General features: G+C 46.8%; 4 protein-coding genes across 4 annotated transcripts; 2 read left to right on the plus strand and 2 right to left on the minus strand.

Annotated features, from left to right (window-relative positions):
- Window positions 1–87: 87 nt before the first annotated feature.
- LOC128721553 (bone morphogenetic protein 1-like) lies at window positions 88–8109 on the minus strand. The gene is made up of 4 exons (XM_053815315.1): window positions 8106–8109; window positions 750–881; window positions 524–687; window positions 88–462 (listed from the first exon to the last, which is right to left on the minus strand). Exons 1-4 carry the CDS (start codon window positions 8107–8109, stop codon window positions 88–90), a joined length of 675 nt encoding a protein of 224 aa, XP_053671290.1.
- LOC128721150 (heterogeneous nuclear ribonucleoprotein 27C) lies at window positions 5737–12570 on the minus strand. The gene has a single exon (XM_053814873.1). The coding sequence runs from the start codon at window positions 12549–12551 to the stop codon at window positions 11325–11327; it is 1227 nt and encodes a 408-aa protein (XP_053670848.1). The 5' UTR covers window positions 12552–12570; the 3' UTR covers window positions 5737–11324.
- A 2263-nt stretch (window positions 12571–14833) lies between these two features.
- On the plus strand, window positions 14834–19707 carry LOC128721474 (DNA polymerase alpha catalytic subunit). Its single transcript, XM_053815231.1, has 4 exons — window positions 14834–14849; window positions 14936–15139; window positions 15213–19310; window positions 19376–19707. Exons 1-4 carry the CDS (start codon window positions 14834–14836, stop codon window positions 19705–19707), a joined length of 4650 nt encoding a protein of 1549 aa, XP_053671206.1.
- Window positions 19708–20599: 892 nt separating this feature from the next.
- Window positions 20600–24387, plus strand: LOC128721476 (nucleosome assembly protein 1-like 1). The gene is made up of 2 exons (XM_053815232.1): window positions 20600–20738; window positions 21722–24387. Exon 2 carries the CDS (start codon window positions 21805–21807, stop codon window positions 23047–23049), a length of 1245 nt encoding a protein of 414 aa, XP_053671207.1. The 5' UTR covers window positions 20600–20738; window positions 21722–21804; the 3' UTR covers window positions 23050–24387.
- Window positions 24388–26508: the final 2121 nt, after the last annotated feature.

A 26508-nucleotide genomic window follows, 5' to 3' on the forward strand; every position in this document is an offset into this window, starting at 1 on the left:
TCATCTACTAATCAAATGATACACCGTGCGTAAACCGAAAAGGGGCATTTTCTTTCAAAACTAACTACAACAATCGCTTGCCATTGATTAAACGCAGTACAAAAACTGTATTCCCAGCACGTCATAGTCCGTCAACTGTTCTCTTTGTCCCACCGCAGCAACGTTCCAAGGGTGTCGCGCAGTTAAGGTAGACAGTTGGCCAGCTGCGATGCTGTACATATCCGGCGTGTAGTGCATGATGCTTTCGAAGTCGTACGGCAAAGGAAACGCCAGTTTCGGCCAAGGACGTACGATTTCGTAGCTGTACAGGGCAGCCGGTTGGGGTAGGATGTGTTCATACCAAACGCACACATGGTGATCGCGATCGGGACGTGCATGCTGATGCGGAAATCCCAGAACGTGCAGCAACTCGTGAAGTATCGTTCCGGAGCGCTTAGTACACGTTGCTGCGAGGTTCGCGTACTAACGGGGAGAAAGTTCTAGCAGAGTTTACACGGCAACCATAGCAGTGGATGCGCATTACCGTAGGACCATGCTGCTGACGTCCCGTGTCCGCCCAGCAACCATCGTCTGGAGTGTTGGTTATCGTGAGATATCGGTCTTCGAACGTCCGTTCCTTGAACCGCAAGCAAGTTCTATGCGAGAGCGTTTCCATTGCTTCGCGAATGTTCGCTAGCTGAACTGGATCTAAAGCCTAGTGGTTTGAGAGTGTTTCAGATCGGAACCCTTGGATCCGCGGGTTAACGTACCGAATGTTCCATCGTAGTTGTACGGAACGGTGGCATTTGGCCAACGGTAGTCTTCCGGAAGCACATGTTCAATTACCGTACCATATTGTGGTCCGTGGGGTGGGCATTCTCCGTCAAAGGTGGTAAATCGTTCTGTGGAGCACGCAGTTTTTTCATCAGATTAACTTTTGGTGAATGGAAACGGAGGGTTCCAAAGGCTTTACCAGCATTTTGTATAAGGAAGAAAATTAAACACGCTACAAATGGCGACATTTCAAAACACCAACTGACAGACGGTGAAGTAAATCGTCGACGTAGTAGGCCGTACTTTCCCACGTACACGTACATCTTCGAGCAAGTCATATGATCGCTCACTGATGCCACTGATCTAAACCTAATGGCGCTATTATGAGCCCAGCTCACATGTCATCGTAGAAAAAAACGAAACCATTGTCAATCTCCTCTCTCGACAGGTCAGTAAGTGCTAGAAGCGTTTGATTGGATTTGTTCATGTTCATTTTTTTTTCATTAAATAATTTCCATACAAACAACCAGTTTTTTTTTGTTAATATTTTTTCTCTTAGTATTTTTTTTGTTTTGTTATACTCGTAATAAACACATTTCAGCGATGTCTCTCGTTTAGTTTCCTCCGGTAGTGTGTAAAAAGCAAAGGACAACGTGGTGTAAAGGTAGAGAACGTAAGGAATCAATCTCAAACAGTGTTTCGCTCAGTGTGTAGGGTATGTGTTCGTTTTTACTTGTCTCAAACCCCTTTGCTGCCACCTGCTAAACGTTGCTTATCGCCTTAAGTATATGCCTTAAATGGTAGCCTTTTGTTTTTGTCCCCTACCCATAACCAAACCGTTCCGATGAGGCGTAAACTAACAATTGTTATCCTTCATTTCAATTTGCTCTGTCAACTGTATGTCTCTTTCGTCTTGCCATCCACTTCCAGCCCTATCTCACCAAAGACTTGCGATAAAAGTGAATAGATTATCAGGTTCTTTTTACACGATCTCTAGAGACAATTTTACAATCATGCCCCGCCCTATCATTGTGTCTGATTGTGTTTTCTGTTATTCTTTGTTTGTTTGTATGAGTGTGTCTGTTGTCTAGGAATTAAACGTTGGCAGTGTGCTAAATCAACGCAAATCTTCTTCATCGGAGGAGACAGAAAGCAACTAATCCGTCTGCATGGCGCAGGGCTCCAAGGGAAACTAGGTATATAGGTACTTTACAAACAGGTTCACCTTTGAGGCAAGTTTCTCTACCTTCTTAACTTAGCGCACTAACGATTGTGTTTCAGTGAGTATCAAACGCCCACCTGCCGACTGCTTGAAAACGAGTGTAAACAGAACGCTAAGCACGTGGCCGCTTTCAGCTCCATCGCATTGGGGCGCCATTTTCCTAACACGGGATGGGGCGAATGTTGTCTGCTGAGTATGTGATTTGCCATCGGATGATGGTCGCGAATCGTTACATTATCTACCAGACCAGGGATTTACACTACCTGCTTACTGTAGCTAACTGACAGCCAAACCGGGCAACTGGGGGATTGTTGCCTGTTTTGTCCTTCGCCATGCTTGGCGCAATTATATATTTTTAACTTGATTCCTTTCACTGAGGGTGGTTGACTGACATTCCGTTCGATATATCTGGGTTGTGTTTTTTTTCCTTGCTTGTCTTAAGTTTAATTAAACATAGCTTTAAAATAGTGTCATGTCTCCATCTCATCTGCTCTACGCACTTATATCATATTTCAAGAGGGGTTTAAGAGTACATTGATATATTATAATGTTATTTCTTAGTCGAGTTACATGCAAGTGATTAAATACTACCAAATATGGGTTCGTTACAGTAAATTTCCGCTTCGTATTGTGTGGTTTATCTTTCTCAAGCGTCTTCCATCCGTCTTCCACCCCACGTTCATGTAATTTGTTAATGTTTTGAAACGATCCCGCATGCTATCGGCGATCGGTAGTTGGGGTACTTAATGTGTGTCAACGAAAAAATGTGCGGCTTTACGACATCTTACTTTACACAATTCTTCAAAGTGATCATCTCTCTAGCCGTTTCGTTTACATCTCTAAGCACAAACTGTGGATCTCTTTGCTTAGATTAGACAGGTAGTAAAATACTATCGTGGCGCCGGGGAGAGCGTTCCAAAGATGTCCGCTCGTTTTGCTCGTTGCGGAAATGATTTCCACCATTGCCAGTGCAGTACAGCGCACGCACAATAGCTTCATATTGTTGGGTATAGGAAAAAAATGAGCTCTCAAAGAAGGAGTTTTACTTGGTTTAACTTTTTGCTATGTTGTCAAATTGTTTCTTGCACTTAGTATTACACCTTAAACGCTTGGTTTGCCACCTTCGTATGTATGCTTCCGTTCTCTACCGATAGCTAGGCATTTAAATGTTCACCTTCCCATTTCCGTTATCATCGTTTAGGCGAGCGCCCTTAATGTATTTAGTTTTGTCTATGAGTGGAATTTCATCTTCAATACCTTCTTCGATCATTACATTTCTTTTTTACTTTGTTAATGTTAATAAGGCAATGTCAAAAAGAAAATTACTTTCTCTCATTTTCTAAATCCATCAAATGTGTTTAGACTCATTAACACTGGTTTCTTATTGTGAGTGTATGTGTGTCTGTGTGTGTGTATGTTTGCTTACAATTTATCTGAGCATGTGTTTTTGAGGGTTTCGTGTTCTAATGAGTGTGTACAAGTGCATTTCTGAGCGATTCCTCTTCATCATAGAACAATTGTACACATTATCCTTCTTTCCACTTCACTTTGTTTGGCGTTTTCCGTTTCCCTTTCCGGCCATCATGCAAATTTGAGTATCCATCTTCACATCCCAACATAAAGCTCTCCTTCCACGTGTGGCCTAAAAGAACGCAAATCACATCACACGGTTCCAGTGACTTCTGTCCGGTTTTGTGCGGTACTGTCTGGATTGGTTATTGGTTTCTTCCAACCGGGTCTGTGCACAACATGCCAACAATGGTGGGTTTGCAGCTGTTTGCATGCCTATTAACCGTCAGCAGCATCTCTGCTATTTGGAGTGACCTTTTCGAGTTACTTATCGTAGTAAATAATAGCATTGTATAAATGTATAACTTACAAAGTTACTGTTCAGTTTGTTATGCCTCTTTCTAGGGGGACACTGTTTCGACCCACAAAAGCAGCAGACTTAGATTCATTTACGCCACGAGCGATAAGAATGCCGCCCAGATAAAGATTTAAAACGGTAGCTTACAGCTAGTAATAGGGGAGGCGTGCGCGCCATTCATAGAAATCATCCACGCACAGCACCAAACGTAGTGTGAACTGATCTGTTTCGGTATGATCCCTGGCTACTGGCTCTACGGAAGAGACAAAACCCCTATCCTGTCGGGGTTTTGGGGGAAAGGGCCCTCGAATTAGTAGCGAATGACAAGGTGTTTTATGCTTAGCACTCGAAAAATATATCTCTTCTTATAACTCTATAACGTTTTGTTGTTTCTCTTTGTTTAGGGAGTATGCATGTGTGTGTATGTGTTTGTTTGTGGGTGCTTTTCTTATCTAGCTTCAGTTAAACTTGTGTACCTCGTCTATCGTTCAGCGTAGTACCCTTATTCTCTATCGCCGGGAGTAGCAAAACGGGCGAAGAATGTAAGGAGCGGTTCGATCGACCGCTCGCGATCGAAAGAAAACAGACTGGGCTCAACAGAAAAGCCTACAACGGGACGACCAGGTCTGAACTAATCCACAGCCTTGCACAGTTTTGTCTTTAAGTTCTAGTTCTAAACTTCTTCCCCCTCCGGTGGGTGCCTAATATCTAGCACGATCGAGTGAACTCTGTCTAAAGCCTGTTATAAAGCTCAACGAGCAACCACAAATGTCCAACGCGGGTCCAAGAAGGGTTGCACGAGAGAACGATAAAGAGAGAGAGAGAGAGAGATGTCACCCGACACCAGTTCCCAAATCCACAAGTCTCACGTATTACTCCATGTCTGTTTTCTTGATCCTTCCGAAGGTACATAGTGCATACTCCTAATGCCTTCTCGTTCGTGTTAATTTAGAAAACGATTAATTATAAAAGTGAGCATAACGAGCGTAAACGAAACCGAAGAACAAACAGTACCGAAGTAGTAGTATCCTAGTATTGTTCTGGCTTGGCTCGCGAACACCTATCATTGCGATCGAGCATTTGCTGCAATTACTGACCATAACGCGACTAATAGGTAGTACTTAACCAGTTCCATCTCTTATTTCGTGCGCCCCTATGCGTCTTTTTAATAACAGGTTGTAGAATTTTTTTAACCACTAGATTTAGTATGTCTCTTTTGCTTGTCTCTAACTTACATAACGTTTTTGGGGTTGAGTTTATCTTTTTTTTTCTTTCTTCGGTTCAACAAGTTTACATTCTCTGCACGACGGGTTTATCTTATTTAGTGTTATTGATTAGTTTGTTGCTCTTTGTATTGCCCTACTCTGCTTACTAATTACGGCTCCTTAAATTCAAAATTGATATTAACCAGTCTTTTCAATTTCAACTTACATTTTTACCATTTGTCGTTATTTTGCACCACTTGCTTGAATCGTTTCAATTGTAGTATCGCGTGTGTTCTTCATACTTGCATCGGACTATTTGCTCTGCCTAGTATTGTTAAGTGTCGTTATTTCGTGACGTTTCTTACGTTGTATGCATCGGTTTCACTCCAAATAGCTGCTGCTGCTGCTGCTACCGTGTACTACCCACATTTGACTGATGTTGGCGCTGCTTTCTCTCCTGCAAGGAGTCTAGTGTGTCTAACGTAATGTTTATTCTTCCGCACGTAGCGTTTTTTTTTCTTCTTATTGTATGCTACCGGATAGCAGTCACCGGAACGGGTTTGTGATCGTTTGCGAGATATTCTTCGAACCAAAGAAACAAAAAACGATGATGATCGTGATACTTAAAACGGTGGAAATCGATCAAAACGTATATGAAGCTTGAAAACATAAATAAAGTTTCTCAATAGTACAATATTAAATGAATAAATTTATTAAATTCAGCTGTTGAAATACAAAAATATGAGTAAAAAATTAAAAAAATCTTGTGATACAAAAATAAAAATAATAAAAATCAAACTGCTGCGACAACCTTCTATCCAGGGTAGAGCGCAAAACTAAAAATTTGGATGTGTAGAAACGAAATGGTGGTGGATTCAATCTATTTCAATTTCTATGCCATTTCTAAGGGAGCGTGCAGGATTGTGTGTGCCTTTCTTCAATGCATAGCCTTATCCGTTGCGAGCGGTACTGTATTAGACCGATCGTACCGCGGTTCATTTTGTTTAAGCTACAACAAATGTCCGTATTGAGTTCTCCTAACATACATATATAGGGATCTTTTAATTGTGCCAAGAATCGTAACGGTGAATAAAAAGCGAGAAAAATGTGCCTGTGTGTATCGCGTGTGTCCTGTGACCATTCTTTACTGAGCTCTTACACAAAGTAATTCTAAGCTGTTACTGAATTTTTATTCCTATTTTACAATAGTTTTGTCATTTTTCCTACACTTTAAATTATTTCAATGTTATTTCATGCAATAAGTCCACAGATTCGTTTTTCCTGCGTTTATCGTCCGTTCACGATAGAGTCCAGGGATTGCGTTACTTTTTAATTTACCTTCTATTTGTGTTGTTAATGCGATTCGCCTAAATTACTTGTGTAGAAAGTTATTGAACGCTCCTATGAGAAGCCACCATGTCCATTCTAACGCGTGGGGTCTCGTGGTTCTCTTTAGCTGATCAATCTCTTCCAACAAACAGGTTAGTAAGGTTTGGAACCTCGTACTAGCAAACGTATCGCTAACTCGACAACTGCCTAATCTCGTCGATGAATGATCATATTGGTCTTACATGCGTATTATGTTTAAAAAAAGATACCTTTTACGTCACATTTTAAAGCATTAAACTGTATCTTTTGGTTTCTCACTAGTCAAAAAGGATCAGAAGACGCAAGGACACACACACACACGGCACAAGCCCGCTCGATACACGTAAGCGAATTCCTAATTTCCTACCAGTGGGAATAACAACTACAAACTGAACACATTCTTTTTGTAGCCAAAACTATATTCAATCGTGCACGGTTGCAAATCGGTGAATAAGGTATTGTTGGATGTACGCATAGTTGGCGGGCAAAAACGATAAAAAAATCGTACTTATATACGAGCATAGGTATTATAATGGTATATATTTACGTTATAATGGGAGGAAAAGATAGCAAATACAAAAAGAAATAATAATAAAGCAGAATAAGCTTATACGCAAACTGTAGCGCGCTAAGAATAACCAACGCTTTCCTCATAGGATCGGGTAGCACACATCTTGCTGGGTTCCTTATTTCTGTTTTTTTTTGTCTCTCAGTTTAGTTCAATAACACCTTTACACATACTAAAAAGCACTAAAAATCATAGCTATAGATCAAACAAACAAACGCAGAGGATTTTATCTTACGGAACGAATTCCAGAGCTCAACGGATCGATAGACGGTGGGAAGTGGCAGGGTCGAGGGAAAGGGACCGGGAAGAGTAGACGCACAGGAGACACACATCCATCACTTAACATAGAGGAAGATCATCAGAGGAACTACTTGGAATATACAGGCGCAGGGAAACGAGAACAACGGCTAACGTCTATACTATTCTTCTTTATCGTATCGTATTAGAAAAAGCTGGTGGAAAACGTTTGAACGGAAGAAAATAAACGAAACATAAACATCAACTCTAGTTTCACGCGCGGCTTGGCTGCGGTATTCGATACCGGGAAACAACTATTTAAAAAAAGATAAACTTCACGCTTTCTTACACCGCTTTTACGCATCCAACTCTCTTCGTATCGCTATCGCTGTCTTACTTATGGGTTTTTGTTGCTTACTTCAACACATTTGTTTAACTAAACAGGGCTTCCTGGTCTTTTAATCTAAACTTCTCTTTAGTGTTTCAACGTTTCGCTTAATTCTGGGTGTGCTTTTGTTGCTCTACTACTTACAATGGGGGCTTGTTACATTTTTAGAATTGCAGATTTTTTTCCTTTTTTATCCTTTTTTTCTCGCTATTAAGTATTTATTCTTAGACTTTCAATCTTTCAATTCTCTCTCATCTCACTCGTCCAGACTAACTTACTCGCTCATTCACGTTCTCACTCACATTCACACTCTATCAACATCTTTTGTTCATCCTTCCTCGCTTGCTTGCTTGCCGTGTTTCTCTTTTTTTCGGTCACCATCGAGCTCACTCCTCTACTTAGTTTAGCGCTATAGTTTGTTTCTTTTTTGCTGTATCTAATCTGTTATTAAGTGACCGTTCTCTATCTATCACTAATCTCTTGTTGGCGAATCTTACCCATGCGCGCTTACCCCGCCCGGGATGTAAGCGTGACTTACGAAAATAAATCCTTAAAAAAACGGTTTGCATCCTTTCTTATCCTGCGCGGTTGGGATGATGCTGCTCTAAAGTTACCGTGGCGCTTCCCACTCGCGACATGTGTTCTATCCTTTGCTCCTCTCCGGCTGGAAGAAGGAACAAAGGAAAGACGAAAAATACCAAACGCCCTGCCGAAGCCCTGGCCTGTGTTGTTGTCTTGTCTGTGCGATTACCATCTAAAACCGTGCGTGTAAGTTCAATAAAACAATCGTGGCTTGTTCGTTTCCCTCCACTAGTTGTTTCTAAAAGTTATACAATATCAGTTCTCGCTCTTAAAACGCGTTAGGCGCGTTGTATCTTAATTACCGCGTGCTAGAGTCCATATGTTGTTGATGTTGATTTTTTGTTTTTCACTTAGATGTTAGGCGTTTTTGTTGCTTGTATTTTAGCTATAATCATACGTTGTTTAAAAAACAAAACTCTCTAACTCGAAAGCAGGATTCTATGCATGGGTGTTGGGTGGAAAAAAGGTGGACATAGAGGCGTAGGGAAATCGATTGATCCGCGTAGAAAAAAAAACAAAATGAAAGGAAGTAGGAGCGGGAAAGGAGAATTAAAACATAACATACGGGGTGTGTCGTAGCTTGGAAGCAATCCTGCTCCGCGGCCAATATTATATTGAGGGCATCTAATGTACAGCATGCACGAACGCACGAGCGCAAGAACAAGAATCACCTCTTCCGAACAGAAGCAGCAGAGAGGGAACTGGCCGCAACCAAAAAAAGAGGAAAGAAAATCTAAAACAGAAAATACTATTATAAGCCTATGATCAAGTTAACCGAATGATTTTCTATCGTTTAAAACCGGCCATTTCTTTACCTTACAGTTTCCTTGTTTTTGTTTGTATGTGCTTTGCTCTAGAAGTAAGCTATCGCATGAAACTATTCGCTATTGCGTCCGCGCGCACGGTCTCTCTTAATCGTTAGCTTTGATAATGATGGTAGTTTTACACTGCTTATCACCGCATTTTAACGTTACTACAAGTATCAATTAACTGCAAAGTTGTTTACCTAGCTTTAAAATCAAGGGAAATGTATGGAACGAACAGAGTGCAACTACCATTAATTATGTTAAGTCGAATCCTGCCGTGCGTTCTACATGTAGCCTGCAAATCGATTTGCTTCTCTCCTGTTCCCTTACTTCCAATACGGTGATCGTCGTGCCCCGCGTCAGCCTGGGACTGCCGTTTGCCTTCTTGTCATGCCAACTATAGCTCTAATCGGTTGCGAAAATTTGTCTCTCCTTTTACATCGTGTGCTACCCATGCATTAAAACATGACACCACGTACCACGCCGTGGCTCGGACGAAAAGGGAAGAAAAATGGGAACGCGTTCGCAGGGATAGGCAGTTGGATCCGCGCAACTCACGGGAACTTAGCGTAAACCGTGGTGCCGTCTCTTCTCTAATACCGGTACAAGCGCGGGAGAAAGAAACCCACCCCCTCACGCGGGGAAGTGGCCTACTGAAGACGAAACGCGAGAAGCTTTCGCGGTGACTTACGATAGGGCGCTACAGAGTACAGTATCATTAGCAAAAGTACAAAATGAAGAAGCTATCGTTAATAGTTATTTATCGTAATTGTAGTTTTAAAATAAAATCAAAGTGAAAAAAATAAGATAAAGTAAAAAATAAACGAATGCACAAAACCGCATTATACGTACAATTTCATTCGCTTCACCGTAAAACAACATTACTACAGCGCGCAAGCTGTTTTGGGGAACGGCTGTTCTGGTTCCGAATTCAAATTGTTCAGCAATGTATTCTGTGTACGTCTCCTTCGTTTGTCGTGATAGAAGTTCAACAGTTACGTAGACGTCGCCAGGTTCTATCTGGCACCGATCGCGCACTTTCTGTACTATTACCAAAATATAGCAAAAATTCGATTAATGTTTCCTTGTCGGTACGTGTAGACGCGCGTGTGGTCAAAAGCGCCGACGTATTTTCAGGCGCGATTGAAAACACACCTGAGCCAAGCACAAAATTCCACTTTCACTTGAAACGCGCGTTTGCCAATCGTCTTCCTACTTGCTCGTGCGTGACACACGTGTGAGGAGGAAAATGGTTAAAAATTGAAATATCAAACTAATTTATACACCTGGCCACACTGCATGGAGGAGCTCAGAAAGGATGGAGAAGTTTGAGCTCCAATGGAGGCGAAAAAATATGATACGATAATTTAGTACAATAAAATATGAATTTCCATGAGAAAACGGAAACTGTTTACTCTTCAAAGCTATACGAACGCCGGACGCCCGAGTTTTCCTCTGCATGTGCCATCATTTTCAGCGCTAAATTTTCCTCTCCATTTACCTCGCGTGTGCGATTCCGTTCGATCCCCGAGCTGCTGCTACATCCTACATTCTAACGCGCATGTGTCTTATTCGTGTGTACATCATATGACTTATTCTGAATTTGTGTTATGTTTCCTCTGTTTTCTGCTTCTGCCACCGCTCTGACAACGTCCTCTTGTTCGCTTTCGCCGATCGTTTATACGGTGTACAAGGTGTTGTGTGAAAATTTACGGGTGAACGAGCGTGTGTCTATGTGTATAGGTAATAATTACTCTTATAATCTTTGCTAAGCATCCATTTTCCATCCTTATTAGAATCCCTCCAGTTTAATATGCTGTTTACCTTTAGTACGTTTATATGTATCTCTATATATATATTTATAATGAAGTGTGTGTTTTTTCCTCTTCTCTCGCATCAGCGCCCGCGTTTAATTGATGATTCTCGCTATCTATTCTGCCGGATATATAGCGCCGCCCAAGGTGGCAGCGTGTTGCATGATTTGGGTATTCCGTCTGTCCGGGAGGAAACAAAATTCATCAACTTTCTCACCCATCACAACCTCGACATTGCGCCGCTGCTGCTGCTGATGTGCTGAAACTGATGCTTTGCTCGGTCTATTATTGTTTGTGGCATCCAACGCATGGGTGGTGTGTGGGTGTGTTGCTGTGTGCATGTGTATATATATATACTCTAATTGTCCAGTTTCATCGCGCTGTTGTTTCATCGTCCTAACCACGCTGTCGCGCACTACTGCTCCGGTGGTGGCTCCGACAAGCAGGGCCGACCCGGCCACGACTCCACGGTGGCCGCACCGCGAACGGTCGAAGCAGCAGCCGGCAGGCCCATCTAGAACGCCTGGTAGGGTGGCTGAGAGGTGGCATCGCTGCCGGCACCGTACACCGAACGCGGCCGATTGTTGTACGAGTTCTGGTCGTTCTGGTAGTAGTTGTACCCAGTCGCGGCCGCAGCAGCAGCTGCAGCACCGCCACCATAGGCCGCCGAACCACCACCGTACTCCGAGCCCGGCTTTGACGGACCACCGCTGGTTGGGCCGGCCGAAACACCTGGCCCGGCCGTCGGTCCCGACTGCGGACGCGTGTACATGTCCGCGGTCGAGCCGGCCGCAGATCCAGCCGTGTTCGGGGGCATGTTCCACGAGTTCCAGTTACCGGAACCGTATCCACCGGCGCTACCGGCACCGGAGTTGTTGTACATGTCGTAACCACCGTAGCCCTGGGTTTGCTGGGGCGTCGCGTTGTAATTGCCCCACTGCTGCGGCGGTGGCGGAGCACCCCAGCTCTGGTACGTATTGGCAGCACTGGCGGCTCCCGCTCCGTACCCACCGTAGCCCTGCTGCGGCTGCGACGTGCCCCAGCCCTGGTAGCCCTGGATCATGTTCGACTGCATGTTAATCGGCGGTCCGCCCATCTGGCCGTTGCCCATCGGGGGCGCCTGCGGCGAGCCCCACTGGTACGAGTCCGTATTCATGCTGTTGCTGTTGTTCTGGTTGCCATCGCGCGGTTCCGCCTTCTTCACCTCGACCTGCTTGCCGCTGATGTGCACGAAATGATCACTCGTGGCCCGCTCGACCGCGTTCTCGTTCTCGAACGACAGGAATCCGAACCCGCGCGATTTCTTCTTCTCCTGATCGTACATGATGACAACCTCCATCACGTTGCCGTAGCGACAGAAGAACGTGCGCAGATCCGTCTCCGTGATGTTGGGCGGCAATCCGCCGAGGAACACCTTCGGATATCCGCCGGTGCGCTTCGGCTTATGCTGCGAGCGCGGATTGCACGGCTTCGGATCGATCGTGCGACCATCCAGCGTGTGCGGACCGTTCTCCAGCGCCCGCTCAACGTTCTCCGGATCGGCGAACGTCACGAAACCGAAACCGCGTGACCGGCCCGTCTCGTTGTTCTTCATCACGACGCAATCGATGACCTCACCGTACCGGCTGAAGTAGCGCTGCAGGTTCTCGTGGCTCGTCTCCCAGGACAGCCCGCCGACAAACAGCTTTCCCTTCTCATGATCGTCCAGTTCGGCGGGGATCATCTTTTTCGACGGGTGCATCTTTCTAGTACCGGTTCCGCTGCCTCCTGCCTCACTGTTCCGGCTCCGAGGGCCTCGGTGCGGATGGTGGTGATGGGGGTGATAAACGTCGTTGCCTGAGGGATGCGTGGTGCTGGCGGTGTTGATGGTGCTCGTGTTCCCGACGCAACTCGTTCACCCACGTCCTAGCAGACACGCGTGTTCACTTACTGCGCCAGCCACCCGGACAGATGTCGATGCGGGATCGGAAACAGCCAGAAAAACGTCCGCGCGAAACCACAGGCAAATTAAACGCGCCGGATCACCAAAATGGACGACGCCGCCGTAGTCACGAGCGCGGAGTCGCACGCAGGAAGAAGGAAGCAAAAGAAAGACAAAAAAAGCAAAATAAAATATCCATCAGTGTGCGTCGACGGTGTGATGCTGATCAAGCTGTATGGGTATGTGTATGTGTACGGCACGGCGGTGGCGACGACGATGACGGGCAAGGTGATTAACCGCATCATCTAGAGCGGCGCCTGGGAACCGCCACAAAACGAAAGAAAACCAAAAAAGCAAACCGTCCGCGCGTCACGGGGAAACAAAAATTCACGTAATCACAATGAGTCCGGTCCAGATGGGACATTTATCTTTCGCGTACCACCATCGGGTCCAGTGTAAGGAATTGGTTGAAAAAAAAATACACGCCAATCCATTCACTTTCTACTTTAACCACAATTCCTACACACAAGAGCGCCATACATTATTCCGGCGACTCCAATGAAGCTACTCTTCCTGGACGCGCGGATTCCGGATGGAACCCGGAAACGGAGCAGATTGGAGGGAATGGTACGTTCGAAAAGCGGTCCAGAACCTCCCAGCGGCAATACTTCGTAATTTAGCACTTTTTTCTATTAGCGACGCTTAATTCAGCGCCAAAAAGTCTTTCAGGGACGGAGCATCACACCACGCTTTTTTTTTCTACATACGGGAACCATGTTCCGGATACGCCACGACGGTACGCGTTACAGAGCCGAAACTTCTTTCGCTTCGTTGGGCTACACCGTTCGTTTTACTTACTTTCTAGTACTTCTAGCGGCTTCTTTACGATTTAAAGATTAAAATTATGCTTAGCGTTCCTGGTTTAATCTTAATAAGATGCCTTAAATACTAATTAGAAAACTAAAAAAGATTAAACTTCTTAGAAATCTAAATAACATTTAAAGATGGCGGCGGCGTGACGGGGATCGATTTCTTCGCTCGCAGAGAAGACAGCTTCCGGCAGTGCTGCTGTCAAATGGCTGAGCAATGCTGCCAGTTAAACGATTATCAACAAACAGGCTCAAATAAATAAAATGCTCTTTATCGTAAAATGTTTTATGTCTTCACTGTTCTTGACTTTCGAAAAAATGTACAGAATCTGAAATAAAAAAATTGAGAAAATGAACTTATCAACAATTTGAAGAAGTATTTTCAAATTAATTGATACAAATACATTTCAAAGAACAGCAAATATCAATCGTTTATGCTATATAAAACAACAAAAGAACTTTAAAAAGTAGTGTTTTCAAACTTTGGTCTTTTGCGACTTGGTAGTTGTTTGCTTTAGATTGAGCAAGGATTAGTACTAGGATTAGAAAACTGCTTATCAACCGTGTAGTGAACGATGCATCTGTACAAAGCATCATGCATATTTTAGATCCGCATTTAAGAATTGTTGAGTAAGTAGCATATTGACAAAACGAATATAAATTTGTAGTTCGAATCCAGAAACAAAAACGCTATAAACTGGAGATACAGCAGAACAAATTTTAAACTTCCTTCGTGCTCAACAAGCTGCTTGAATCATGTGTTGTTTTTTTGAATTGCTGCAATTATGTCCGATCAGGCGAAATATATGCTGTCAGTTTGGCTATTTTCACCGGGCTTAGAATCATATACCAGTAACCAGAGAGAGTTAAATAAACAAATGTCCAAGCAGTATGTTCTTGCACTGCGATCGAATCGTTAGTACCGATTCAATTTGTACCGATTTAGTCGATTATCAGATGATTTTCTGCGACTAATTACATCATAATCTGAAACATACCCCTTGATAGATTCGGTTTGGGGCAATGCAACAGTTGTTGACAGTTTGAAGCTTTCGCGCCAAAACAACCGTCAATATTCATTGAATATCAGTTTCGTCCGAAAATCGCGGATGAATGTTTGCGGCAAAATCGTGCGTCAGTTGTTGAAATTAAATATCAAAAAAAAGCTCATATTGCAGCGCACACGTGTGGATTCATGTGCACTATCTTACTGGTGATTGAATAGTCCTCAAAATGTGTGACTCCCCCGGTACGTATCGTTGTGCTCTGCTTTAATGTATGAGCCGCAGTACCTGTTGGACGTGTTGTTGACTGGGCTTTGTTGTGCGTTTTCAGGGTCGGAACAACGATCGAAGCGGAGGCGTATCGATAAACATGGCCGATTTGCTGCCTTGGAGCGACTCAAGAAGCAAAAAGAGGTCGGTACCAAGAATAAGTACGAGGTCGACGAAATCCACAACGTGTATGATGAGGTGGACGAAAGAGAGTATGCTAAAATCGTCAACCAGCGCATGCATGACGATTGGGTGGAGGACGATGGTAAGGCATTAGGGACATTAGGGAGTTCCTGAAACACATTCGTGGTAACTCCCCAATTTTATTTCACTTCTAGATGGCTTTGGCTACGTGGAAAATGGGCGCGAAATTTTCGATGAAGATGAGCTAGATCCGTTAACAAGTGGTAGTCGATCGAACAGCAAAAAAGGAAAGGAAACGAACAAGTCCAAAGCAAAAAAACGCGTCCGCGATGATGTGAATACCCCTGGCGAACCGACTACCGGTCGGAAATCATTGAGAAACTACTTCAATCGCGAGAATACGTCCAAGGCGAAGGTGGACGATGACGATGCACTGGCGGATATTTTGGGCGAAATCAAGTCTGAAACTGGGACAGCTTCCGAGGCAGAGAGTAACAGGGCACATGCAAAAGAAATTCGTCCGCTATACCAGGCGAAAAAAGCCCCGCCCAAGGTGAAGGAACTCACCGCTGAAGAAGAAATGAAACGATACATGGAGAATTTGAGTAAAAATCTAAAGAAATCGGAGAAAAAGGAAGTGGTGGAAGAGAACAGCGATGACGAAATCTTGAAGAATGTTATAGCCGCATCAGAGGGAAAACCAGTGACCAAGAAACCCCCAGCAAAGGTCGCAACGACGGCAACGGCTAAAGCGATCGATAGTCTCCCGCCGAAAGCTGTGGCACCAGTGGTAAAGCAGGAAGTTATAACACAACCGACGGTTTCATCAATTCCCGAAACCATAAAGATGGAACCAAGCGAGGAAATAATCGAAAGTCACATACTCGACGATATGGAAGATGATTTCAATGAAACAACGACCACAATCGTAGTGAAAGATGAGTCAAAAATGGAAACGCAAACGAAGGATGTGCAGGATATTCCTCCGAACCTGCTTAATGGGTGGGACAGTATTTTCTCCGGTATGGAAGATGAAATGGCAACTGAAATGATGGAAGCGGACAGTACCGAGTTCAACAGCGAGATTCAACCCGGCACGGAACAGATGAAGTTTTGGTTCTGGGATGCATGGAGCGATCCGAACAAGTGCCAAGGTGAACTGTATCTGTTCGGCCGGATTCCGGTAGGGAAGAGCGACTTCAAGTCTATCTGTGTCCACGTACAGAACGTTGACCGTTGCATGTTTTTGCTTGCGCGCGAGAAAGACGCAGAGACCGGACAGCCGGTGAGCATGCTAGACGTGTACAACGAGTTTTGCAACGACATCAGCACCAAGCTGAACGTCACCAAATACCGCACGAAGGTTGTGACCAAGAACTTTGCACACACGACCGCCACAAGCGGGATGCAGGTGCCGATTACGAGCGAATATCTGGAAGTGCGGTACAGTGCCAAGCTGCCGCCTCCATCGCTGGACAAGCGCTATCGTACCATCGCACACATCTTTGGCTCTAACACGAACGTGGTCGAGCAGTTCCTGCTCGAGCGGAAGGTCAAGGGACCGTGTTGGATGGAGCTGCGGAAAGCGACATCCCGCGAAACGAAGTCAAGTTGGTGTAAGGTGGAGGTCACCGTCCCGGACATAGGATGTGTCACGCCTTCGTCAGATACATCCACGGTAACGCCACCTCCGCTCGTGCTCTGCTCGATCAACGTGCGCAGCACGCTACGCAACAACACGAACGAGATCGCCATGATTACGATGCTAGTAAACGATCGATTTTCGCTCAACCAGCCACCGCCGAATCCTCCGTTCATCCGACAGTACTGCGGTGTCACGCGGCCTACCAACACGATCTGGCCACTTGGATTCAACCCGACCGATTGCAAAGCAAAAGTGACCAAGTGCGAGAGCGAGCGGACGTTGCTGAGCTGGTTCTTATCGACGTTCCAGTTGATCGACCCCGATCTCATCGTGACGTTCGATGCGTACGACTTCCAGCTTGATCTGATCTGTCAACGGCTGGTGACGACCAAAATGGCGCTCTGGAGTCGCATCGGCAAGCTGAAGGTGCGGAGTACGACGAGCAAGCGCGTGGATGATTTCTTCCTAGGGCGAATGATATGCGACGTGAAAACGTCCGCCGAAGAGTTGATTCGATCACGTAGCTACGATCTGAATACGCTCTGCACAGAGGTGCTGAAGATCGGTGAGGGCGAACGGAAGGACGTGCTGTTGGACGAGATCCCGGTCATGTATGAGCAAGCCGAAAGTCTGGTCCAGCTTGTCGGGTTGACGATGCAGGACAATTTCTACACGCTGCGGCTGATGTGCGAGCTGAATGCGCTTCCGCTAGCGTTACAGATCACGCAGATTGCGGGCAACCTAATGAACCGAACGTTGCATGGTGGACGCGCAGAACGCAACGAGTACCTGCTGCTGCATGCGTTTCAAGAGAAGGACTACATTCTGCCGGAGAAGGCCCCATTCCAGCCGGCGGGTGCACGCAAGGACGGTAAAGGCGCAACTGGCGAGGAGGGCCGGAAGCCCAAAAATAAGGCCGCGTATGCTGGCGGGTTGGTGCTGGAACCCATCAAAGGTTTTTACGACAAGTTTGTGCTGCTGATGGACTTCAACTCACTGTACCCGAGCATCATCCAGGAATACAACATCTGTTTCACGACCGTCCTGCCGCCGGTTGTGGACGCGGACGCAGAAGACCCAGATGCACTGCTGGAACCGACGATCCTCACCACGAACGAGACCGGCATTTTGCCACGCCAGATTCGCAAACTCGTGGAAAGCCGCCGCGCCGTGAAGCAGCTGATGAAGACGCCCGAGTTATCACCAGAGCTGACGCTCCAGTATAACCTACGACAGATGGCGTTGAAGCTAACCGCCAATTCGCTATACGGGTGCCTCGGATACACGCGGTCCCGGTTCTACGCGCAGCATCTTGCCTCGCTGATCACGCAAAGAGGCCGCGAGATCCTCATGAACACCAAGTCGATCGTGGAGCGGATGAACTACCAGGTCATCTACGGTGACACGGACAGTATCATGATCAGCACGAACATCACCGACTTTGAGCAAGTAAACCGGATCGGGGCCAGTATCAAGCAGCACGTGAACAAAGCGTACCGTTGTCTGGAGCTGGACGTGGACGGCATTTACAAGTACTTGCTGCTACTGAAGAAGAAGAAATACGCCGCAGTGTCGATCATCAAGAAATCCGACGGCAGTGGGTATACGAGCACGCAGGAGCTCAAAGGGTTGGACATAGTGCGGCGTGACTGGTCGCGCGTCGCGGTCCTCGCCGGTACCATGATCATCGGGCAGATCCTCTCGGACACACCGATGGATGATCGGATCGAGAACATCCACCTGTGGCTGGAGAAGCTGAAGGACGACCTGCTGGCGGGTACGATGTCGCAACAGCTTCTCGAAATAACCAAGCAGCTTACGCGCCCGCTGAGCGAGTACGCGGACGCCGGCCAGTTGCCACACGTGCAGGTGGCCAAACGCATGAACAAGCAGCGCAATCGGAACTACAAGCGGGGCGACATGGTCAACTACATCATCTGCCAGGATGGGACGTCGGCGCCGGCCATGAAGCGCGCGTACCACATCGATGAGCTCCGGGATCCAGCCAATGCCGACAAGTTGAAGGTGGATGTCGAGTACTACCTGTCGCAACAAATCCACCCCGTGGTGTTTCGCATCTGTGAGCCGCTGGAGGGCACGGACGCCTGCCGGTTGGCTCTGTGCCTGGGGCTCGATCCGACGAAGTACCGCTCGATGATGGCAGTCTCAGGTGGAGATGGTAGTACGGGCCATTACGAGGGAGCAAACCTCATTAAGACGGCTTCGGAGCGTTACCGGTTGTGCCACCGGTTCGAGTTTACTTGCGTCGCCTGCAAAGCCAAGAACCCGGTTGCTGGAGGTTTTCGTCCGGGCACCGGTGGACGACACCGATCGGTGTTTGAGCGCTGTGCGAACGAGGAAGCCAACTGTACGGTGCAACCCGCCCAGTATCTGCCCTCAATCGTGAACGAGCTGACGTTGGCTATACGGGCAGACATCCGGCGGTTCTACCAACGATGGATGGTATGCGACAATCCGGCGTGCAACGGCAACACCCGCCTATACTGCCACGTTGCGTCCAAAAATAACCCGTACTGTCTGCTGTGCCGCAAAGGGCTGCTGGTGCTGCAGTACTCGGAGACGGATCTCTACCAGCAGCTCTGTTACTACAACTACATGTTCGATCTGGAGCAGTACAGCGCAAAATGTGAGCACGTGTTTACGTTTTTTGTTTGTAACACAAATTGATGTATCGTTTCATTTTATTTTCAGTAACAAAAGCGCTTCCGGCAGAGATTCGCAACATGTACACCCGGTTAAAGCAAAACGTCGAGCGGTTCCAACAGCGGTCCAAGTACGGTATGGTGAACCTATGCAACTTCTACATGGACTACGCCGTACCGGCACCGCAGCACGGGGACAACGTCGGCGCGCCAGTCAAGTACTTGTTCCCGGTGAAAGATTTCACCACAGCACTTGCCAAGCGTACCGAGCCGACGAACGGCGCCGCCGATCCTGTCGAAATAGGAAAGGCCGACACAATGGATCGGAAAGTGTCCCTGCTGCATGAACAAATGATACAATGGAAGCTATATTTAAGTTAACCGCCCATCGTCGAGTGGAACTAAGACACACTTGATGATTAGCAAATAGATGTGTTTAATTTTTTAAATCGATTTACTAATAAAAATTCTAACCATTTTACAAACCTATTGGTTAACATTGAACCCTTGTGTTTGTGTAATTGCTTTCTTCTTGATTTAGTACGTGCTACAATCTCCTGGCGGTGCTATCACTAATCCTGTCCTTTCTACCGAGCATATCAGCACCATCTCTGCATTTCGATTTGAGCAAACAACGCTTTTTCTGTGGCCAGCCTTTTCGAATCATACAGCTCATCATTGTCGATGCTCCTTCATTGGCCAGGGCATACAACAATTAAAAAGATAGGATATATTTCGCGACGACAAAAATTTTATATCATGTTCAAGCTTCTGTTCAAATATTACTTGCAATGATGAAATAAGCGATGGTATTTTTAAACCGATACGTATGTATCGTTTAGTATAAAAATGTTTGATTTAAATTAAAAGTACATAGGAATAGTTTAAATTCTAACCGGCCGACGGAGTCTGTCAACCGCACACACAGCTGCTCGAACGTGACATTCTGTTACGCGGGAAGCAAAGCTGTCAAGGCATGCTTTGTCTTTCCATCCAGGACAATTGCACGTTCGCCGCCATTTCCCGCTCCTTTAGCAAGGATATGCCACCCGTCAGCTCTCCGCCAGCGTTGCCAGTCGAAAGAGATGTTCGTAGTGCAATAAAATAGTACGAAGTACAAACCATTTCAAGCGGAATTAACATTTGCAAAAAAAGGCACGTTGTTCGGAAAACACCGCAATATTTCTAATTGACTGCCAAACTGGCAGCACTGCTCTCGTTTGTTGCATTTGACAGCTGCACTGCCGGCGGAACGCGTGCTTCACGTTAGGTGTGTGAATGTGTGCGCGCAATACGGTCCTCTGGCTCAGTGTGCCGTGAAGTTCGGAAGCTGTCTTCCTTGCGGAGCTCTTTTTCATCTCTTTCAAGTGGTGATCGTCCCAGCAGCTCGGATTTCTAGCAGCAATCTGAAGGTGTGTAGAAGGTTTTTCATTTAGCATGGGAGGGTTTCAAAGCCATTGTAGCGAACTTTGGGTGGTGCAGGCGCACGCCCGAAATTAGTGCGTTGTAGTTTCGTGTCTCCGTCGGCACCTCGTGCGAGCGTTTACGGTGTGAGTGTGGCACGGCCGGCGAATTCCGGTTCCTACTGTGGGTGCCGTGTGTCGAACTACTTCCCACATGTGCTTTCCGGACATCGGACCGGAAAATGAGAATTTACGGCCTTTTTGGTCGGAGGTCGCGATGGTGGTTCACTTTTCGCCAGACGGTGCTGGTGGCCCGCAAACCTTCCCAATTGAGCACGCAATTTGTTTCCAGCGAGCGTGTCTCGCTTCACTCTGTGATTGAAAACGACAATGGAGATTCCGATGCTTGCGGCGGTGGTGTTCCTTGCATCCTAACCTCGCTTTTGTGCAGGATGCGTTTTTCTTTTCTGATCTTTTTTCTTTTTTACGCTTCCGTCGTGCTGTTGCCGCCTGCCTTCCATCGAATCGCGGACTGCGCTGTTGTAACAGAGACGACAAAGAGAATAGCAGTAGTTGTTCCATGTGTGAAAACTATCGAGCGAAAGAGAGCGAACGGTTACGATTTGAGGTGTTTTTACTCGCTCGCGTGCGGAAATTCTCCAAGGTCCAAGATCCAATTCTCGTACACGAGCTGCTGGTAGACCTAAAAAAATCTAATGCGTCATAATCGAGAATGTGAACGTGGGGCCTTCTTATGTTCTGTTCGGAACCCAAGTATGCCATGCATGATTCATTCTTTTTCTTCTTGTAGACTAGCAAATGTGTGCGAAGTATATATTGATTGGTTAGCGAAACACGTAGCAGCAACCCGGCGAAATCATCGTCGCCGTTGGAAGCAAGCAGTTGTGACCGTTAGCCACAACACGCCGGAACTTGTTGCCTGTTCGCTTACGTTACGTTTTTGTTTCGGTTCTATCTCTTGTCCGTTACAGATTGCACTTCCAGCGGTTTGGTATAGAGAGAAAGAGAGAGAAGAAAAGTCATATCACGAGCGATCTAAATCAAACGGACGAGAATGACGACAGGAGCCAAAACAGAACCGTCCTCGGACTGCGATGTCGCTGACTTTCTCAATGCACCCAGCTACCTCGATGCGATGTCGCGGCGCTACATGATGAAGCAGTACATTGGCGCCCTGCCGGCGGAAGCCCAACAGCGTGTGAATGCACTGAAAAACCTGCAGATCGCATACACCAACCTTGAGGCCAAGTTCTTTGAGGAGGTATACCAGCTGGAGTGCAAGTACCAGGAGCTCTACCAGCCCATCATCGACCGGCGGAGGGACATCGTGACCGGTACGGTTGCGCCTACCAGCGAGGAAGCCACGTGGGAGGATCCCCCGCGCAAGGAAGGTGATGAAGAGGAAGAGCAGGAAGAGGAAGATGCTGAGCTGAACGAGAAGCTGAAGAAGATGGCCCTCGACTATCACAAGATGCTGCCCGCGAACGGGCAAGGCATTCCCAACTTCTGGCTGATGGTGTTCAAGAATACGGAGTCGCTTGCCGAGCTGGTGCACCCGCACGACGAACCGGTGCTTGAGTATTTGCGCAACGTGAACATAGTCTACGAGAAGGATCCGATGTCGTACGTGATTGAATTCCACTTTGCGCCGAACAGTTTCTTCAAGGATACCGTGCTGACGAAGAAGTACTTCCTGCGATGCAACATCGACAAGGACGAACCGTTCAGCTTCGAGGGTCCGGAGGTGTACAAGTGCACCGGTTGCCCGATCAACTGGAATCCGGGTAAGAACGTTACCGTGAAGACGATCAAGAAGCAGCAGAAGCACAAACAGCGCAACGCGACGCGCATGGTCACGAAGACGGAACCGACCGAGTCGTTCTTCAACTTCTTCTCGCCACCGCGTGTCCAAGAGGACGACGTTATTGATCCCGATATGCAGTACGAGATCGGGCGGGACTTCGAGGTGGGCCACTTCCTGCGGGCGCGTATCATTCCGAAAGCCGTCCTCTACTATACCGGCGACGTGATGGACGACGACGACGACGTGGATGACGAGGAGGAAGAGGAAGAAGAGGAGGAGGACGAAGAGGGAGAGGAGGCCGAGGAGATGGAGGAGGAAGAAGAGGAGGAGGATGATGAAGATGCGGATGTAGAGCAGGGTGGTAACAAGGCGAAGGTGCCAGCCGCAGCCGCAGCTCGTAGCAATCGGGCGACGAAACAGGCGAAACGACGCGGTGGTGGCGCAGGCGGAGCTGATGGCAAGAAGGAACCCCCGGCCGAATGTAAGCAGCAGTGAGGAGCTGGAGCCAAGAGCGGGGAACCTTTGCGACGGTAGCTGCATCCTCTCGTTTGCTCCAACATCCTGTCAATTTATACACCTATACTACGTTTTCAAGCCTCCTCCTTCTTATTTGTCGTGTCGCCGTGTTCATGTCCGTTTCCAGTTCGCTTTCGTCCTGGTGGCCTTGGTGTTTTTCCAGTGTATCACACCCCGAGGGCAGGAAAACCGTCGAAGACATCTTCGAGTCTTCGTGTATTTTTCGTTCGTATTTTTAGGATTTGATTCGCGGAAATTGTTAACCGGTAAGGAGGATTAGGAAACGAGACAAAAACAAACAACAAAACGCAAACAAACACGAACAGAAGTAATAGATGTACTATGCGAGAAGAGCGAGAAGGGGGAGCGAAGATGGCATTTACACCTACCCCATTTCAGTTAACGTAGTTTCGTCTCTACGCAGAGTAGCGCGTGATACGACACGAACCCCTACAAAGTATCCTGTCGCCTTGTGACAGAGGGCTTGATTCGGTATTTATTCTTTTTTATCTGTGCCTGTACACGCTACGTCATACATGTAATAGAAACAATACACTCGTCGTGGTATGTAGATTCTTACATGCCGAGCCTAATTGTCCGGAGGTTCAGGGGTCGTAGAATAGCAACGGTTAGAATCGAGCGGCTCTTAGCGAATCCCAGTGAACGTCATAGCAGGAGTAATCACATTTTAGACTACATTAGAGAAGTAACCGCAAGAATCACCCGTTCGTAATGAACCGATCCGTATGATTAAATTCCAGTTTTCAAAATATACATACCACTCATGTCGCCACCCTTTACTCGCCCTTCCTTCGCAATGAATGCGGAAAACGACTAAACAGAAGCAAACGCTATACACTCTAATAAAACTTGTATTTATGTTATCGGATAACACACCCGCATACCTTATTGTAACCCAGCGCGTAACTCTTTGTGGAACGTGTACATGAATATATATATATACGGGTTTCCTTGTGCAACGCGTCAAGGAGCGTGGCCCGATGGTATATGTCCTGCAAGTGTTATTATTTTGTGCTGACAGCCAGGTAATTATGGCGAACATTAGATCATTTCTGAACCAAGTTCCAATCCTGTTGATTAAGGGATGTTTACTTTTATTTGTGCGTGAGTTGTTGAGATTACGATTAAAGTAGAGATGGCAGGCGCTGAACCAAACCGAGGGCAAAACAATTAGAGTGACGCGTTGGGAAATGCTCAAAAATAGTTAAACATCGAATTTTTTTCCTTCGCACCGAAAGGTGTACATTCATATCTGATGTTATCTGATTATACGACTAATAAATGCATTTAAAACTATGTGACGCATTAGTTCATTCATGGAACAATATTACATGATACATTTGAATCTTGATCTTTGGTATTGGGTTGGCTCCATTGCCGCTTACGACTTGGGAGATCAACGTAAGCTTTCGAGCAACAGACACGCTGAGCTTTTGCTTGATGCGAAGTAAAGCTTTGCTCATTTGCTAAAAAGCTCATCTGAATGCATCGAGCTCATGAGAAGAAGCAAAAATTGTCCTTATTTCTTGTGTAGATTCAACCCAGAAAGCTTTGAAACATTTGCTGCTGGATCTACTGACGCTACGGGAAACTTTTTCTACCAATACGCGTCACGAGCTTTTACGGCAATCACAGGGATCACAGGGAGGATTTTGCGTAAGGATAAACAAGAACAACAGGAGTTGGGATGTTGTGTTCGTTCCGGATTTCCTTTGCCGTGTGTAACCACTTTCCGTTTGAAAGCACTAAAGCAAGCCTTAATGGAACGGAACTCATTTGCTCGCAGAAGAATTCACTTCTGTGATGGATCCGCGCTTCCACGATTACGATGCGGTGAAACGTTACGATTCCACGTACCACTGCAAAAGCTTTCCAAATCGGCCGAAGCCACCTGGCAAAGAGACACCCCTGCGGAAACGCTCATCGTCAATTCATTACGCCTTCGCTATCCATTTGGGTGCGGTGAGAAAGACATTCGGCTAAATTATTCATCGCGGAATCCCACACGCGTCATCCGAAGTTCGGCGCGGCATCGTCTGTGGCGGGCTTTGCCTGATTGCAGTAACTGCAAATTAATGATTGACAAGGATTGTAGCGAATCCGTGCCAGCGTGTATCGCGTTGGCGGAATGTATCCTTCCTCGAGGTCGGATCCTTGGGTATTCAATTATGGCACCAGAATGCCACCGTGCACGTTGACGCACTGATTGAACGGTAAATTGGTAACTTTGACAATCTTCCACGACGTGGCGCTTGTCGCTTGAGAAAAAAGGACCCTCCCATCGTCGCCCCACGAGGTCACATTTTCTTTTTATGCGATGGCTCGTTAGCGTGGTACCTTAGTGCGGTAGTTTTTGGGGGCGCATTCAGCGGTTACGGGTGCGTTTGACACGGGACCCTGCACCGCTGTCACGGTTGCCGGTTCCTGCCTGACAAAGTTTCGGAATCGAATTAACAAAATCCACGCAATCCGCCTGTCAGCCGGTCCACCGAAGGGTGAAACCGGCCGACCGAACCGGCAACCGGGGGAGGAAAAACCACAAAACCCACCGTACCGACGAAGATGTTGGCTTATTGCGAGCATTCCATCCGCGAGCAGTTGCTGTCCCGTGTCGCGCCAGTCAACGGGATCGTCGGGTGGTGCGTTATTAGGCACCCTCCCACGCTGGCAGGTCCTTGCCGCGTTCGGGAGTTGAGTGAGTCCTGCCCGAGCTGTGTGTCCCCGGTGGAATGTAATTTAATTTATCCGAGAAGCCGAAGCGAACGCCCCGGCGGAAGAAGATTAATGCCAACCGGGAAGATCCGGACGAAAGCGGAAACCCTGCGTAAAGTGCTGTTTTGCATTCGCAGCTTCGTGTCCGGGTGTGCTCGTTTTGTGACATACGCTGTGGGTGGAAGAACCCGGGCAGGGAGGAAAAAGGATGTGTGAAACTGGAATTCGTTCGGGAATCCATTTTCTGCTGCAACTGCTCCGGTCGACGGATCGACGTTCGATTATCGTGCGGAAGGGCTGCTCCTGGAAGGTTGGTGAAATAAATAACGATAAACCACCGGTCGGAGATGGAACTGAGTGTTGCCGGGCTGAAATTAGCATCCACAACGACAGACCGGTGACAAGCACGACGACACTGACAGGCGGTACGGAGAGAATTTCAATAAACACTTTGCCCCGGCAGGCAGGCAGGCACAGTGTAGTAATGCGGCTTAAAAGACCGTTGGTCGGAACTTTCCTTCGGTCGGTTTCTTATTCACCACCTGAGCAGCGTTGTACAATTAATGGACTTGTCAACGTTAGTCGAACTCGTGTACCTGAGCCGTATTATTGCTAAGGACAATAAGACAGAGCAGGTGACATTAGAAAAGCGTCGCCTACTACGACAAGCTGAAATTCTTACCGTCGTGTGCTTGAACACCAAGG

The sequence above is a fragment of the Anopheles nili genome, chromosome 2 (assembly GCF_943737925.1).
Source record: "Anopheles nili chromosome 2, idAnoNiliSN_F5_01, whole genome shotgun sequence".
Lineage (NCBI taxonomy): Eukaryota > Metazoa > Arthropoda > Insecta > Diptera > Culicidae > Anopheles > Anopheles nili.